Source organism: Amblyomma americanum, chromosome 5, assembly GCF_052857255.1.
Source record: "Amblyomma americanum isolate KBUSLIRL-KWMA chromosome 5, ASM5285725v1, whole genome shotgun sequence".
Lineage (NCBI taxonomy): Eukaryota > Metazoa > Arthropoda > Arachnida > Ixodida > Ixodidae > Amblyomma > Amblyomma americanum.
In genome coordinates, this window is record NC_135501.1 from 138519202 (window position 1) to 138537410 (window position 18209).

Genomic DNA, 18209 nt, shown 5'->3' on the forward strand with positions numbered 1-18209 from the left:
TTGCCACATCCCCTCTCTAGGTTTGCTCAGCGACCGTTGCTCTAGGAAACAGATTCACCTAGTGTCGCCAATGCGAGTTCTCCTAAGTGAACTAACAAGTACCGCAGTTTTCATCTGACAACGGTCAGAGGGGGGTTGACACCTGTATATATTTTTGCCTTTTCTAGCTCATAAAAGCTCTGCCTTCAGCGCATGTAGCCACTTCAGTCAATAACTAATGCAGTAATCTATCAATATAGGCAAACTTCAATTTCTCCTCACCGTCACTTTAAAGGTGCACTAATGAGGAATCTGAAATAGTCCTTTTACCCCTAGAACACGATCTACACTCTCTGAGCATTCTTAGAAACTGAATTATTCTCCTGTATGGTCGATTAACCTATTAGATCGAATTAAAACGTCCCGACTCCTGCCTTTTTTTTTTTGGACTCTCCTTCGAAAATAAGAGAGTCAGCCAACGCCTGGAGTTCCTTTCAGCCAGTCATGTAGCGACTTAGCTTTTGTTTTTATTTTGTTTTTTAGGTTTCCGTGAATAAATAGTTTCAGTCACAGACTACATTGCCACAAATTAGGCCCACTGAAATAAAACTACGCATGGACTCTTTGCTTTACATACCACTCCGCCGATGGCAGAATAGCAAGCCACGCGGCTGGCTGAAAGGCACTCCACGCATTGGCTGACTCCTCCTCTTTTCAGAGGCGAGTTCAAAAAAAAATTTAAAAAAAGGCAAGAGCCAGAACGCTTGATTTGACTTAACAGGAAATCGGCCGCACAAGAGAATAATTCGAAGTTCCTAAGAATACTCGCAACATGCAAAATGAGTCCCCACTGTAGAAAGACGAGCTCAGAATCCTCTTTAGTGCACCTTTAAAACATGCATCAAACAGGCACCACTGGCGGCTTTCGTTCGCCGGCACGTCCTGCTAGACAAAATGAGTGCACCTATTGACGAGGCCGATGGCGGAGCCCAGCGTGATGCGAGGTGCCCCGTCTTTCTGCACGGGCATGTACGGGGGCAGAAGCTGGTCTATGGCAAAGCTGAGCACCACCTCCGAGTTGAGTGGTGCCTCCCTTTCGTGGCACTTGGTCATCAATGACTGTAGAAGAGAAGAAAAAATAAATAAATATATACTGAAGCAGGAAAGTCACATAATGCAACACGTGTGTCAGCAACATCTGTGCAAGGGGTCATGTCGTCTATGGGGGACATGCTTATGGTTTGGTTTATGGGTTATGGGGGCTTAACGTCCCAAAGCGACTCAGGTTATGAGAGACGCCGTAGTGAAGAACTCCGGAAATTTCGACCACCTGGGATTCTTTAACGTGCACTGACATCGCACAGTACACGGGCCTCTAGAACTTCGCCTCCATCGAAATTCAACTGCCGCGGCCGGGATCGAACCCGCGTCATTCGGGTCAGAAGCCGAGCGCCATAACCACTTAGCCACCGCGGCATCGTGGACATGCTTATGTGTATAATGCTAAATGTGAACCATTAATCAATGTGTCATACAGCCGATTAGGTCACCTGTTAAAGCCTCAAATCCGAGTCTATGTGCCGTCAATAAAAACTACAACAAAGCACACTATGCTCACCTCACTCTTGCGACATTGGTTTGTGCAGAATGTGACAAACAACATCCACAGCTGCCAAATTTACAACTCACTTATATAAATCTCACCTTGATTTATACTTCTAGACAAGATTGTGGAACACAACAAGAAGAAGCGCAAAGAAGTGGCACCAGTTTATCGAATGAAGCTGAGCCCACAAAAAAAAAAAAAAACAAGGAGGGGTGGAGGAACTCAGTGGCAGCAACATCAGCAAGTGATCATCAAACTTGTCACTGCACTTTTTTGGTCAGCTCTCATTCATGTACACGGAGGAACTTAGGTACAAAATTGCTATGAATAAAAAGACAGACATTCTGCATAACAGCATGTGAAGAGGGTATCTGTGTAAGCTATCAAAGCTGCTATGTCTCCGCCCCGCAGTCCACTTTATCGTTCGACTCGCCACATGTAACGCACAAACACACTACCTCACACTATTGTGCACAACACTGCTATCGATGGGTACAGTAGCTGAGCAAGGTTTTATTCCCAGACTTCCCAACTTTAGTATAGAAGTGCTACATAGCAGCAAAGACATGCATCTATGGGTAAGCTAGCTCCTAAGCCATGAAAAATGAAAAAAGGAATGTGGCAACAATGAAAGTAAAGCCACTGGAAACAGAATGGTCATGTCTCTTGGCCATGGTCTATCCAAGTATATCCAAGCTATCCAAGCAGAGAACGTTTAACATAAAAAGTGTGGATCACAGCAACACTTTTCTACAAAGTGGAATTCCACATGTTGAATGCGATCCTTCACTAACAAGCCCACTATGTTGCTCGCACAGGGAATTGATAGGACAGTACAACTGCATTGACAGATAAGTGATTGGTTTGGTTATAGTATGAGGTTTAAAGTTGGAAGTGACTCAGACTATGAGAGACACCGTAGTGGAGTTCTCGGGATAATTTCGACCACCCAAGGTTCTTTAACGTGCACTGATCACTGCACAGAATGTGAGCCTCTAGCATTTTGCCTCTATCGAAATGCAACTGCTGCGGCCGGGATTGAACCAGTGTCTTTCAGGTCAGCATCCAAGCATCATAACCGCTGATCCACCGCAGTGGCTTAGATAAATGAAGGGAACCACACAAGCAAAGCAGAAATTCATGGCCCAAATTGGGTGTTTGAGCTAAAATATTCATTACCTGCATTACTGTTTATAATGCACTCCTCACCACCTTACTGGCGTCCATTACAAGGCCTGCAGCATATTGGCACAGTATACCGGTGCACTCGTATTTGAAAAAGCTATTTTTTACTTTGGCCTGGAAAGCATGCAATGTAGCTTGTGCCGACACTAAAAGCAGCGGTAAAGACCCCATTATCCAGAAAATATGGTGCTGGCAATGCTGGTGTCGGCACTGCGAGAGAAAATTCACGGGCATAGTTCTGGCAGGCAGTCCCCAAAGAGCAACCTAGAAGGCAGGTGGGCCACCTAGGTCACGTGACCTTGCGGCGTCATCGCAGCATTTTTGTTTGTTTCTAACATTTTTTCACCTTCTCCACTCCCTACCCTGCCCTTCCCAGTTGGGTATGCAACAAAACAGCTTGACCCGTTTTTTCCCGGCCTGTGTTCGTCCCCAGCTTCTCCACCGTCTTTGCACATTGTTTGGCGCACGTGCCTCGGTGGCCTTGCTCCGCTGTGCTCACAGATGTTTTTCTGCACTCCGCGCCTTCGATGTTATCTGATACTGCTTTGCCTAGGAGACGTTGTTGCCTAGGATTGTGGTTCGACTCCAGTCGCTACGTGCACATCCAACGACAAAACAACGTCGCTGCATTTTATCCGCACACTGAACGATCGAGAGACGCGATTGGCTCGACCCCCTCAACATGTCAGCGAGCACATCCTTTCATATATTTCTGTTTCTTTTGTCAGTTACATACCTAGTTTTTTTGTGTGTGTGCATATGTGAGAGAGGCCTTTCCGCCGTTTTACGACTGGAGGGGCGGGAGTCGCTTTTGTTCGAAACGCACGGCGAAGCGTGGACCCGGGAACCGTCCGTTATTTCTTGGAATTGCACATTTGCACTTCTTCATGGGTGTTTAAGTGTTCTGTGCATTTGTGTCTTTTCTCTGCTCCTAAACTTCCTGTCTTTTCACGGAGCCGAGAAAAGCCAAAGGCAGCGGCAGTGTAGAAAAGATGGAAGAGCAAGAAGCAGTGTGTATGCGAGAGTGAGAGACTGTACGACACATGACACGGACACGCGCAAACACGCTGAAACATACATGAACTGGCACGAGTAAAATCCTTGTTGGGGGGGGTTGTATGCGTGTGCGAAAACGGAAGGCGCTATGGAAAGCGTGCGCGCAATGAGCAGACGACGCGACGCACTGGCTACGCCCACCTTCCGCCCGTCAGTCAAAACGACCCACCAATGGAATGCCTTTCAAGATGATCTTCGAGATGGCGTCAACTTGAAGGCGTGTTGGTCTAAAATGCCCCGACCCCTGGTCAGTGGCCCTTTAAGACTGAGCTTAAAGTGTCCCCTCCAATATTTCCCCCTCTTTCAGAGCTCTACTAACCGCCTCGATGGCGAGGTAGTTGCGGAGGTTGTGGCCGTTGGCGCAAAAGTCGTCGGTGGAGGTCATCATGATGTACAGAGACTTCTGCGCCCTGGCGCGGCCCTTGGACTGGATGTAGGAACGGAAGTCGTCGGGAAAGTCAAAGCGCACCACCAGGCTGCACTTGGGCACATCCATGCCCTCCTCCACCACCGATGTTGCCACCAGCAGGTTGCACTCCTGGTGACGAAACTGCTCCAACACCTGCGAGCAGCCAAGGCATGCTTTCGCTTGCTAGTCTGAATGTAGATTCGTCGAGGTAAGCTAACTGAATGGAACATGCTCGCTGCCAAGAAGCGAAAGACGGACACTGGGGTCTGTGTTCAGGCAGGCACGTACAATTTTGGCTGCACCAACTTGTTGGTGCCCTCAATAGAAACATTACAAGTTAAGTTTATGGGGATTTAACGTTCTACTGCAACCCGGACTATGAGGGGCACCATAGTGAAGGGCTCATTACAAATATTACTAAACTTGTCACATAAATACTTAGTTTATATTACAACACCCAAAAGCTGGACGAGTTGGCCGAGTTTCTACACAACCAATGCGTTCCGAGATGGCAGTGACATCTACTGTTTTGCTGTTAAGAAGGTGCGCCCCACTTTAAATAGTGCTGCAAGTACAAAAATCACCAAGAAGGCTTCACAAAGATTAGTGAGGGACAAGCTCACCTTGCACTGCTTCTTGAAAGACATCCCCGCTTCCTTGGAGCCCAGCTGGAGGTTGGCTCCATGGCCAACAATGAATTCGGGCACGATGTAGGAATACCTGGCAATACAGTAAAACCTAGTCGATATGTTTTGTGAAAAATGTGTGTGTGTGTGGGGGGGGGGGGGGGGGGGTAAACCTTATCTGGGAAAATGAGTGACCCAACATCACCAAGCATTTGAAAAATTAGTGAAAAATCAAGTGAAAGGGCATTTACTCGCTTTTTCACTTGATATCATCATCATCATCATCCTGACTACACCCACTGCAGGGCAAAGGCCTCTCCCATGCCTCTCCAATTAACCCTGCCCTTTGGCCAGGGATTTGGACAGGATTTGGGTGCCCTGGTGTAGTACTTGGCCAAAAACTTTCTATGAACAAACCAATTAACCCTCACTTGCTATACAGGTGCATTAACACCTGGTGGAACAAGATCTGAATTTTGTGGTTCTTTCAGATTTATATCATACTTGCAGTGCTCGAAGCATGAAATAAACATAGAAACATATCCAGGCCAACTATAGCAAAGGTGAAACTAGCTCAGACCTTTTTGTTGTCGCTTTCGTCGTTTTCCTTCGCTTCACACCTCTGCATGCATGCACAGTGGAGAAGCCACTCTCGCATCTGACTGCTGAATATCGAATGCCCCAGGATAAACCGGATCATGCGCCTTGTTTTCAAATGATTCGCCTCAATGCACCAACACACTGCGGAAAAGCTACCATGGCGGCTGACTGCCAATGGTTTGCTGAAGTCGCGTACCTTGAGGCTTATGTTCTAGCAGGCTCAGATGGCCACTAAATGTACATGTTCAGAATCGGCAAAATCTTGATCATACTGGGAAATTAATTATCCAGGAACGCATTAATTGGAAGAGAAACAGTAGCTCTTTAAGACGTTTTTATTGCTCATGATTTTGAGAGTATGAACCAGGAAATCGTACGAACCGGGAACCCAACTACATGGTTCAAATGTGGTCAGTAGCAGCAGTACTGTAATGGATACTCTTTTGAAGGAATCCAATGCTGCACATGAGGCAGCGCACACACCTAGGTACCAGCACGCAAGGCTAACAATGGATCCACTAACAAATATACCATGACAGTGGTCCCAGCAGTTCCGACTCCTTTCTAGTAAATATAAGATGCTATGCAAATGAAAATATATTGCAAATAAAATGCACCGCATAACAGTTCACCAGGTGAATGCAGATGTGATGTTAGGAAGGTCATGTATGCGCATTCAAATCAAAGTAACATTATGATGAAGGCACCAGGTTAGTTAAAAGGTTTTAAGATTCAAGGCAAGCTGTTCCAAATGTGGACACTGATAAATAACATTTATGACCATAAGCTGTCCACACGATAGAGCTTCTACACATTACCAAGAGGAAAAATAGTCGACACAGTCTACGCAAGCCTTTTAGGAAGCATTTCATCCACTCCAGAAATGCCCAATGGGAAGCCAGAAGCGTGGATATTGTAGTAGAAAAATAGTGGTGCCGCTTCTGAATCATAGCGGAGTTTTGCTTCTTTAAAGTATTGCGTAAACACATGTAAGGGCCGCATATTTTTTTTTCAGATTCGAGAGCCAATTTTCAGGGTGCGACCCAAGTATGCAAGGTGCACAAAAATAACTTTTCTTTTTTCAACTTTCCTTTCTCAAGTAAAAACAGCAGATCAATCAGAGAATGCTTTTCGCACGCATGAAGGCTTCTGCCTTCACACACAGCATGTCCGTTGACAATGCGTAGACGCTGTCCCGCACTTCCATCACATATCTTCCAGTTCAGGAAACTTGCACGGCTTGCCTTGGAAAGTGCGCTTTTGCAAATTGCGTTCCTCGATGCATCCTTTTGGTTGCACCATCGTCGAGCACACTGCTCGTGCACATCGAATTTCCTGCCCACTACACGCTTGCAGTGTTCGAGACCAAAGTTTATGACTTTCAGATTAGAGCCAGCCATGCAGCTACTTATTAAGGTGCCTGCCCATCGTGCTGAAATGCCAATGCTCAGTGGAAGTTCATGAAAAAAAAGAACAGCACACAAAAGCCAAAACGCAGAAGCGGTTGACAGCCACAAAAAGCAGAAGATGGTGATACTGATGTGGACAAGGACCGCGAGAGTTCGCGAAGGAGGAAGAGTTTATGCTCATGATGACTTGCACACCGTATGTGCACGGCGCCTGGAAGCTCTTGTGCATGTGCATTTCTAAGACTAGTCTCGCCTGGGTCATGATGTTGGGTGTGGCCCTTACATGGATATTTTTTTAATAGTTCTTTGGGAAAACAGTGCAGCCTATACATGGGCGCGGCCCTTACATGCGTTTATATGGTACTTAAATTGTTGGGCATTAGGCTCGAATAGAAATCAGCAAACTATTTCTTGCACGTTTGTCTTGAGAAATGTTACAAATGAATCCACATTTTCTACCAAGCACCAGCCAAGATACAACTGTCTGCATCCTGGCAACCATGAGCATAACCATGGTGGCCATACGAACACAACACATTTCCCTCGAGGTAATTTTCAGCAATTCTGAGGTCCACATTTCTAGCAAATTACACTCATTAGAATGACTCTGTTCGGTACCATGCTTAGTAAATGCAGCAGCGCAGCGCTTTGTATCATACCTAGGAACCTTGTTTGCCAGCTCACGAAGCCAATCACGGAGGACACGAGCGACAATGCGCTCCTTGACAAAAATGATGCCACACAGCGATTCAGTGGCCTCAGAGGCAGAGTCGCCACCCCCGCTGCCTGCTCCGGTTTCACCTCGGCGAGGTCGGAATTCCCACAGGATCTCCAGGAGACGCCTCAGCTTGGGCGTCGACAACACCAGCAGCATGGGCTCAACAAGACCCGCGCGTTTAATAGTCTCCATACAGTTCGCGCACCTCTTCCGCACCTTATCCAGCCATTCAAGGCAGATCTCCACCTCCGGGATCACCCTTGTGTCGTCGAGACCTTCCAGCATTCGACGAGCCTGCAATGCGACAGTAGCATCTGCTTCATTATGCAAGTACTATATTCACTCGCGTAAAGAACAGTTCACATGCAAGCGAATTGGCGAACAGAGCGAACAGCGGCACGGTGCTGCGAAGCGGTTCGCGAGCTTTCGTTTCACATGCAAGCGAATTGGCGAACAGAGCGAACAGCGGCACGGTGCTGCGAAGCGGTTCGCGAGCTTTCGTTTCACATGCATCGCCACTGCGCGTTTCCCATCGCTGCGAAAACCAATAAAAAGATATGCGCTTGCAACCAGTTTTGGTGGCCTGCAAACACAAAAAAGCGTAATATATAAGCATTATTTTGTCATTTCTTTTCACGGTTTATTTAAATAAATATAATTCTTGTGTATTAAGCATTAAATAGCATTTTATACAATTTCTTTTTTAAACAAAAGTTTGTACGTGCAGCGTACAAACTCATGTGGCAACGCCGGGCTGTCATTGGTTGAGATGCGGTGCTGCCGCGTCGCCGCCGCCAAAATTTTCAACTTGCCCGAACCTCGCCGCTCCAGCCGCTGGAGCTTCCTCCGCCGCTTGAGAGAGGGTGTATTCGCTGCGGCAGCGGAATTCGCGAGCGGTTCGCTTGCATATGAAACAGGCTTAATTTGTGCGTCCCCAACTTTTTACCCGGAACTCTGAAAAAAAAAAAATCTTTTACTTGCATACTTTGTGCTCTCTGCTGTGCCGGACCATCAGCATGTATGTGGATGCGTGCAAGGCACGCTTGGGAAAATCGTGCGGACGGGCCACTGTGTACAGTTGCGCAAGGTGTGAGTGGTGAAGGCATAAAATGTGCGCTGTTTAGCCGGTTTGCTTGCCCTGACAGTCACTTTCCCGGATGAACAGTTACATGTGCACACGAATCCGAAATCGTTTGCTGTTCGGTCTGCCGCTAGCCAGCGGGGTGCACACAAGGGCCCTGTTTAATCACCAGTTATCTCTTTTGCCTCCCATTCCTGTCACTGCGATCGCTGCACGTTTATTGCTTTGAGCTGCGCATGCACCGTGGCGCCATCCTGTGTGGAACTACATAAGGTTGGGCATGGCGGGACAGGGTATGTATGTTATATTTGGAGTCAACTTTTTTTTTGGGGTGGGGTGGGGTGTGGGGGGGGGGGGGGGGGGGGGGGGGGGGGGGGGGGGGGGGGGGGGGGGCCCTGCAAAGAGTGTGAAATGGGAGGTCTATTTATAGGCGGCAGTATACAGTATATGTTGCACATTGTGACCTTTGTAGAGCTTTTTAGGGTGCGTTCTGAAAATTTTCACGCAATATGTGCGCCCTCTTTTTGAAGCTTTAATTTAAAGAAAAAAATGCGCAAATTGCGCGAGTAAATATGGTATCTTTAAATGAAAAATAATTTTACCAGAAAGTAGAACAGACAACTGCATGCTGCTAGTGGGATCTGAACCCATGACCTTTGCATGTCGCTTGCAGTACTCTACCTTCTCGACACTTTTTACAGAAGATTACAATATTAATCTTCCAATGATCAACACCACAATCGAGGACAAACAAAAAACATTTTCCAACGCTTTTCTTGGATTTGATAACGACTGACACGTCAAGCTGTCAAAAGACAGCTTTTACTATGGGTACCCTGCTATAATGTACTGTATAGTGGAAAACAAACACCATCATCACCATTATTATTATTATTATTATTATTACTAGTACTACTACTACTACTCCAGATGCTACCTGCTGTTTGAAAGTAAGTTCAAGGCATTAAAGGGGCTCTGAAAGGGGCTCTAATAAAGTTGCGGTATGCTTGGGATGTTAAAGCATGCCGCTTCACAAATATTGTCCAGGAAGAATTTTTTAATGCGCTCTGTAGAAACAGTCGCGCCTTTCCCTCTCCTCTAGTCACTTTTTGCACATTGGAAGGTCAGCGCTCCTCTCCGCCGGCCCCACCTTCGGGGGAGAGCTTCCTGACCCGAGGAGCTATGCGGCTTATTGGCCGCGGCCTTTGTAGCTGCCTGACGTCTGAAAGAATCTAACCAATAGCCATCTCTCAACATGTATACGTAGATGCGAAAGACGGAGGAGGGTGCGAACATGAAAATGTCGCCAGGAAGGGCTCGCCAACTTTTGCGTGTGATTGTGGGTTCTCTGCTCGTTGTAGAAGTGTATTATTTGGCTCAGGTGTTCATGGCAACACAGTGCAATGATTGAGCAAGTTGATGTCCTCTCCTCGGAAGGTGTTTCAGAGCCCCTTTTAAGGCCCTCCACAATTGCTGATCAACTTTTTTTCCTTGGAGGACCCTGCACAAACAATGCAGCAGCTCATGATGATGATGATTATGGATTTTTATGGCGCAAGGGCAGCTATGGCCAAAGAACGCCATGTCACAAGGTATTTTTTCTTCTTCTCAAGGTGGGGTCAGAGACCCATTTCCCAAGCATTTCACCCTAAATAAGCCGAGCACCAGACCAGGGGAAAGCTTGTACCCATTGTATCACCGGTGGGTACCCGGCGGCACTGGGGATCGAACCCCGCACCTCCCGCATACGAGGCGGATGCTCAACCACTTGGCCACCGCTGCGGTCAATGCAGCAGTTCAATCAATAAATCTGAGAAATATTTCAGTCATCCCTACCAGCCAGCAAAGGAGGTCGACAGACAAGAGACTGACAACCATGCCTGCTTCCAGCATTAGCTTCCATTCCCACTGCTTTTTTTCTGTCTCCTTAATTCTGTTAAGTGCAGCAAAACGCCTCTACTGCAAAATGACTTGTGTAAAGAAGGGTGCCACAAGGGCTGGTCAGATTCTTGCCTTTCATTTTAAACATCATTACAGCAAAATCACTCAGCAACTACACAGCTTGCACTGCTCATAATTACATGACCTGTTGTTCACTTTTAAATGGAGATGATTATCGAGTCCTTTTCAGTCTCGAGCTCACAAGTATGAATTGACTGCTGGAAAATATTTTGAAACCTCATCTTCTCATCACTGACCACATCTTCCGTTTCCTAACAAACAACATCAGAGCCAGAAGACAGAATCCATTCTGACTAAGAAAAAAAAATCTGCATTGGCAAGACCTGTCCTCAGCGTCCCTCAGTAAAGAAGAGGAATGGAACAATGAGGTGACCTACACACTGCTTTCAATGAGCACCATCACATTGCTTTCAGTGTGAACAAGCAACCGCGTTTTTTTTTTTCAACTTCTCCGGCGAATATTTAGGTTCCCAACCACTATGATGACACCAGGAGCCCAAGAACACTCTAGCCAAACTCACTTCCTCCATGATGACATCGATGGCCAGCTTCGCGCACCAGACACCCAGGTCGCGCAGCACCTTGATTATGCTGCGTTGCCTCCGCTCCAGCTCCTGGCCCTGTGATGTCGTCATTGCGATGCTGCTTATCGCGGGCACCTCAATGCTGGCGACTGACGACGGACTGGTTGCGGTGTGATGCTCAACCAGCACCTCTCTTGGCTTGGTTCCATACCTTCAGAAAGCCATCAGGGAGTGGTCACCAGCCAAGTCTCCGTCTCAAGACACCAATGCACAAGTTGAAGACTGCTATTAGGCCTTGCTGCCCATCAAGCCGAGGCGGATTAGCCCCGAGTATATCCACACATGTCATGTCTCATTAAACCTGCGTGCACATTGAATTCCCTCTTTCGTTGGTAGCCCTCCCGCTCTATCCTCTGTCCCTTTTGTACACAATTTGTATTTCCAAAAAAGCGAATATCAATTTTAACAACAAAAATAATAATAACTAACCATCAAGGTAGTCTTTCACTGTTCATAAAGTGACCATGGAATATAATACTATTTCACTCTGGAAATTGACTGCAGCTATAAATGGGTGACCTAATCAGATGGGTGCTAGTGCTACAAAAAAAAAAAAAGAATGCTCAAAAAGTCAGCATCGTTCCTTCATGCATTCGTTTAAGTCCCTCACCTCCTTTTGCTGCTCCCATCACGTAAAGGTGGATTTTTCTTTATTAATCGAATTAAAATGCAGCCAAAACAAATAGAAAGAAGACCTGTCTCACAAGTGCAAAACAGAAACAATAAGAACACGATAAATTAAGATGTGGAGAGTTTTAAACCGAGCACATATGCTGAGCTGGACCATTTGAGTAACGCCACAGATTTCGGCATCGGAGACATGTGGTTTTGTGCAGACACGCTGAATGCAAACATGGCAGTACCCTGGTTCCAGTTCAGATGTATACAAGCTAGTTTTATAGCTTGCAAGCAGGGCCTGTGCAAATTATCTGGACTATTTTTCGGGTCCTCAAGAGTCAGAAAAATTGGTCGGCAACTGTACTAAGTTACTAATGCGATTAGTCTGCCCCAGCCCCCTCCCCATTCTGCCCCCAAAATGTTCGTCAGCTCCTGCTCAAAAGCACCCCTTTCCCAGGCCCGCATGCTTCTAACAACTCAGGTCGACCTGGACAACATTCCTTTGGACCAGCAGGGCAATCATGTGCGAAGTCCTTTTTTCCCACATGCCTCAGGCCCGTTTCAAATGCTGCGACTGGACCGAAAATATTCAGTGTAGTCGGCGAGACTGAAGTGCGATTTTCGGTCATTGCTTTCACATGCAACGCCGACACAGCAAATTCGGTCGGAGGGACAGGCAAGGTTTGCACAGGCAACCTATTATTAAACGTGACAGAAATGTCGCACGGAATGTGTAGATTTTATGACAAGCGTATTTTTAGATGCAAGGCAATGTTTTGCAAGTTTTGATTAGAATAAACAGTTTTGCTTCCACCGCGGCAACAGCTCCCATGTCACCCCACGTCGCACACCGTCTCAGCACTCCCCATTGGTCAGTCGTAGAGCGAACACACCAATGCTGCGACTGGATACCAACCGGACGGAACCCGATCGCAAGCCACCTGCGACTAGACCGACGGCCCTACCCAGTCGCAGACCGACAGAATTTGCAGCGTTACAGGAGAAAATCGCATGCATGCATGCGAAACGGGCCTAAGATGTTTAATTTGGCAGCCAGGAACTGTTTAGTGATGGTGCATCTTCCATTCTTTTTTCAATGCTAGATGCTAGAAGGACGTCAAGTCGAACATTGTTATCTAGAAGCCGTGCTTGATGTCTTCCACATCAAGTGAAATTGCGTCACAGACAGAACTGGTGGCAATCTCTGTCAGAGACTGACACAACTAAGCCAGCTGACCATTTAGTCTGATCTCATCATGGCCAGCCCTCCTACAGCACTAGCCATTAGAGGACACTCGAAAGCTGCGGAACGACATTAAGTGTGAGCATCAGTACGTTTTCTTTCTCTTATTCTCGCCCAAAACACAAGCTCGCTCAATGGCAACAATGCTACAGAAAAGGGTGCAGTATGACTCACTTGGCCATGCTCTGCTGGTTGGAGACGGTGAGGACGCGAGAGCCAAGGGCCATCTCGAGGGCGCGTATTTTGGACTCGACCTGGAACTCAGTGGCCTTGCTGTTAATAACGGACGCCGTGAGGCCCAATATGCGAGGCCGCTGATGGGGCTCTAGCACGTCCATGCAACGCATCACCTCCCGATAGGTGTGCTGCTTGACTGCCCGGTGGCACTCATCCATGATGAGCAGATTCACCCGAGACAGCTCCAAGAAGCCATGGTGGATGATCACCTTGAACACGTCCGGAGTCATCACCAGAACCTGCGGCGGCAGAAGACCATTATTCCCGCAGCTGAATCGAACTAAAAATCCTGCACAAAGGAACTCTAGAGAAATAGGCCCTCTTTCCATCACTTCTTTGGGAGATGATTATGCCCATGGGTCTTGCACAACCTCGGCAGAGGGCACCACTGGCAGCTGCCTTTCAGCACCAATCTTTAGCCGTACCGTATCTCAAACTCCATTATGGAACCCAGTTAGTAGTGACAACTTTGTTGAGGTTAACAAGCCAATGACAATGAATCCATCAGTACAGGCCACCTTCAATATGTTGCCAGCGTCCCTTTAAGGCTGTTATATGAATCTCTAATGTCTCAAATGCAGTGTGCTGCAGTTTGCACCAACCTGAGACTCGATGAACTCCTTCAGCCAGCGCTCCTTGTTCCAGTTGTCAACGTTCATGTCACCGACGTAACCTCCAACACGCAAGTCTGTTTGACATTTGATGGCCTTCTGCTGTTGTACAACCAGGGGGACTGTAAAATGCAAAGTGAAGGTCAGTTTTGAGCTCACGAATGAGCCAAGTTCGGCACAACATTGCGCCGCCCCCATAAGTGACAGACATTTTCTTTTGTGAGAAAAGACGACACCCACGAATGCTTCTGCAACTATGTTCTTGCTTTTGAGCCCTATTTAGTATGTGGCATACACGGCCTATGCACTGCAAGCTAGGAAAAGTAACAGAACCACAAATGGTGCCACAACTGCATAATACGCAATAAAGTATAAAATTATAAAATACAGTTACACTGCAGTAGTATGCGACTTTTGGAGCTAAAATTGCATCAAATGGCTCAGCAAACATGTCCATCACTTATCCCAGGCGCCTTTCTAACCTGCATTAAAAACAGTTCTGAAATAGGCTGCAAAATCTGCGAGTAAGAAACGGCACCATTTGTGGAATCATATGCAGCAACAATTTTTTTTTGTCATATATAACTTGTATCAGTGGACTTACCAATAATTCAAAATTTCCCCCCAGTTCCTCTGAGGCCTCTTGCCCTCTTGTAATTTAAACTGCACTGGAAGCCACATGCCTGCACCAACAGTGTCATTGCTCCACAGGCTGGCTGTGCTTAATAGATGGCTTGTGCCAACAACACACTAATCATCATGTTGGTGGAGCAAGAGCACAGTGAAAGCTTGATCATTAATTAAAACCACCTGCCCACAGAAGCCTCGCAGAAGCTTAAAAGCAGCAACACATCGTGCCAGCACTGATGTCATGCGCAAGCCATCTATACTTAATTTCAGAAGTAATCAAATTCTTCTTTAGTCTTTGAGAACCAAAGCAGCTCTCGAGAGGTGCTGTAGAATACTGCTAATCTCGACTTCCATCCCTTCCTGCATCACATGAATGCAAATCAGAGCAGGACAGCGGGCATGAATATTGACTAGCTGCATAGTGAAGCAGTTCACTATGAGGAAGTACAGAATGATTAGCCCAGGAAGAAAATGGGTGAAGGGAAGGTGAAGGTGAGGGATGCGTGAATTCAGGTGCCTGTGAAATCCAAAACAAGCTCGGAAGAACCCAAAGGTTCAATAAAACCCAGTTTGAGGACCCCTGCTTTATTTCTTCTTCCCGTCATGCGAAAGCCCATTACTGCCGGTTTAAGTGCATGTGAACCTTGTTCCCTTCTCTGCCGCTCTTTAGAACAGCACGAAGGACGGGATGACAGGCGGCAAGCAAACAAAAACACTGCCCGTCTTGTGCTGTCCTGCCAGTCACGCTGTTTCAGCCAGCCCAACTTCACACACTGTGGGCGCTCAGCTCCCAATGGCACCTGCCATTTAAAATGCCACATGAAAACAGTGTTGTAGTGAGTTGTAACTACAAGTTAGTACTGGTCGTTAAGTACACTGTCTATGTTGGTTGTTAAGTGGGCACTCTCGAGGTCGTGCCATGTACGATCACGTGATTTAGCTTATAATTAGTGGCTTACTTCATGCAGGCCTGCTCCATGTCGGCACTCCCAGTGGGTGGGGAACGGGGATGTGGCAGAACTATTACACTATTGCAGCCACTTTCTTCCCTCTGGATCAGGACAAAATATCAAGTAGCTTCTTTGCATCGGACGATTTTTGGTGTGCTATTTATCGGGTAGGTGACCGGTCCAAGCAATGAGGCAACCCTAGCCAAACAAGATAAGTATGTACCTTAAATGGCAGAGCCGAGACAGTGAGGCTCCCTTCCTGCAGGTAAAACCTTTTCCTCAGAAGCAGTAATGTGTTAACACACTGTCTGCCATGGATGTCATTACACGATTCCAAACCAAGAGAATCATGGGTGCAAAAGATGCATTCAGAAATGATATCAAGAAAGTAATTTAATAAAAGGAAATGTGGAGAGGAGGGCTGGCCTAACCCTGGCCTGCTACTCCACACTGGTGAAGGGGGAAAGGGCAAATAAAAGGAGAGTGAGGGTCAAACACCTGAGTATAGACCTTTCCATCCCATACTATTACCAACAAATGAAATGCAAGCAAGACAACTGAAACAGGAACAGCGAAACAAGAATATATTAGTCCAAGGAAACTGAACATCAACACACTTGAGTATCACTTCTATGGTGCAAAGACAGCTGCATGGAAGCATTACTGGAGTCTGCCTGTATCTCCTCTCTACCAGCTATTATCTTTGTGCTTGTGTTGTCATGTTTCAGTTATCCTGTTTGCGTTTCATTTGTTGTTGATAGTACACGTAGATGTCGAAACACTGCGCCCTTTGGACTGCTGCAAACTGTTGTGGAAAGCCTGCGCAACCATTTCTACTAAGCCTGCAGCAGGTGTACAAAACGATTAGTGAGTAACACGGCAACCCCCAGAGAGCCCTTAATAAAAAGGTCTACATATCATACTGAGAGCAGTACTGCCCATATTCCGTTGTGGCGCCACAGACTGCAATTTTAAACTATGGCAGCTTGCAGTTCGAATGAGCTCTACAGCTACAGTGCCGTACAAGCAGCAGAAGTGACATCACAGAGGTACTAACTGAGAGCAGGCATTGGAAGGAAGTATTCTCAGATGAAGACTGCATGAATAAGGATAAAGACTGCACGCCCTCTGCACAGCGCACAGCACTTATTCTGGGCTCAGGTGTTCACTAGCATGCTATCCAACTTTACGGCGGGTAGAAATTGTTTCATAGCTCTTTCAAGTCTAGAACGCAGACTGAATTGTGCACTAGTCGCAAAGCCCCACCTGTAGGCACAAGAAAGAAGGTTCTCTTCCCCCCTTCCTCAAAGGGAACGCGGATGGCAGCGTCATATTCCTTGATCAACATGACAGCGATGAATGTTTTGCCGGTTCCCGTCCCCAGGCATACTATCGTGTTCTCCTTCACGGCGGCTTCGAATAGCTCGACCTGGAAATAAGAACGTTAAATACAATGAGGTGCGCCAAGTATAGATCAATTCCACAAATTCGGGCGACTGCCAATTTCCTGAACATTATTTACACAAGAAAGTCTCGTCAAAAAGTCCGTAATATATATATCGTGCGAACAATGCGGACAAAACAAGCACCCTATGCAAGCGTCAAAGCTGCGCAGCAAGACTAGAACCATCAGCGTCTCTAAACGCAGCAGCAACAAAAACAAGTTGATTGAACGCTGCACACTAGACAAAACAAAACAAAAGCTCGCCCTACGTCGTTATCATTACGTCGAGATATAATTAAGACTCACCTGGTACTCCCTGGGACTGAATTCATCTATCGGGACGCTCTCTTCGTCATCATCACTCGGCGCAGTACCCGCACCAGACGCGTTCGACGAGCTTGAGCAGTCCGCCATCGCAAGATCGCGATCGCGGCTTTGTTTGCTGCGAACTTCTATTTCATCAAGGAGCCTGGAACGCCTTCCGGACCGGGCAATGAGGTCTGCAGCGGTCTTGCGTCCGGAAGAGCTGCTCCCAGCCTCGCAACTCGCGCAATGTGACATGTATCCCCTTTCGGAGTTTCGAATTCACCCTTTGCACTGCGTAAATCACGTGACTTTACACATGCTAAAACGTAGACGTAATATGCCACTTGAGGTAGTGGATAAATGAATAAAACAGAACCATTTAGATTGGACGGCGGCTCACGCCACCTAGCCATGGCACCGCTTCACTTTGCATTGTCGTTTTACGCACGAAAACAGGAAACTTTTGATAAAAAAATAAAGACGAATGCATGCTGTTTGTAGTAGTTCAACGTTACTAGAACTAGAAACGTTTATTTAAATTCATGTATTGGAACATCTATGAAAAAATAAAGAGTCAAAACAAGTGACCTAGCAGCGCCGCGCGAGATTTGAATTGAGTTGGCAGGTCTGAAGCGCGAGACGGTGCAAGCGAAAGTGGTGCACATGCGTCCTTTCACTTTAAGTCTAACTGGGTTTTGATAACTGTTTGCACTGAATATAGTGTCTATGCGTGAATCCCATAATTAGTAATTTCGTTTGGGCAAGTTGGTTCATAGTTAGAAAAGTACGCTCTTGCGCTATAAGACCATGGTGTAAGAATAGTCTTACTCCGTGCAAAGGACGAAACACATGCGGCACGTACAGATCGCAACTTCCAACTGTTTATTTTCTTGAAAACGGCTACATTTATGCCATTCAGATCGATAACAGACGGTCAGGAAACGATCACGTGCGC

The 18209-nt window shown here is 46.7% G+C and overlaps 1 protein-coding gene across 1 annotated transcript in view; it reads right to left on the minus strand.

Moving 5' to 3' along the window:
- The window catches only part of LOC144132774 (endoribonuclease Dicer-L-like), a 67511-nt gene extending 49957 nt beyond the window's left edge, over positions 1-17554 (minus strand). Inside the window, exons 1-9 of the mRNA XM_077665422.1 lie at positions 17255-17554; positions 16771-16933; positions 13916-14046; positions 13251-13552; positions 11153-11366; positions 7530-7882; positions 4859-4955; positions 4146-4388; positions 944-1098 (exon numbers count right to left, since the gene is read on the minus strand). Of these exons, the coding sequence (XP_077521548.1) occupies positions 944-1098; positions 4146-4388; positions 4859-4955; positions 7530-7882; positions 11153-11366; positions 13251-13552; positions 13916-14046; positions 16771-16933; positions 17255-17509 (1913 nt within the window). The 5' untranslated portion in view covers positions 17510-17554. The remainder of the gene's footprint in view (positions 1-943; positions 1099-4145; positions 4389-4858; positions 4956-7529; positions 7883-11152; positions 11367-13250; positions 13553-13915; positions 14047-16770; positions 16934-17254) is intronic.
- Positions 17555-18209: the final 655 nt, after the last annotated feature.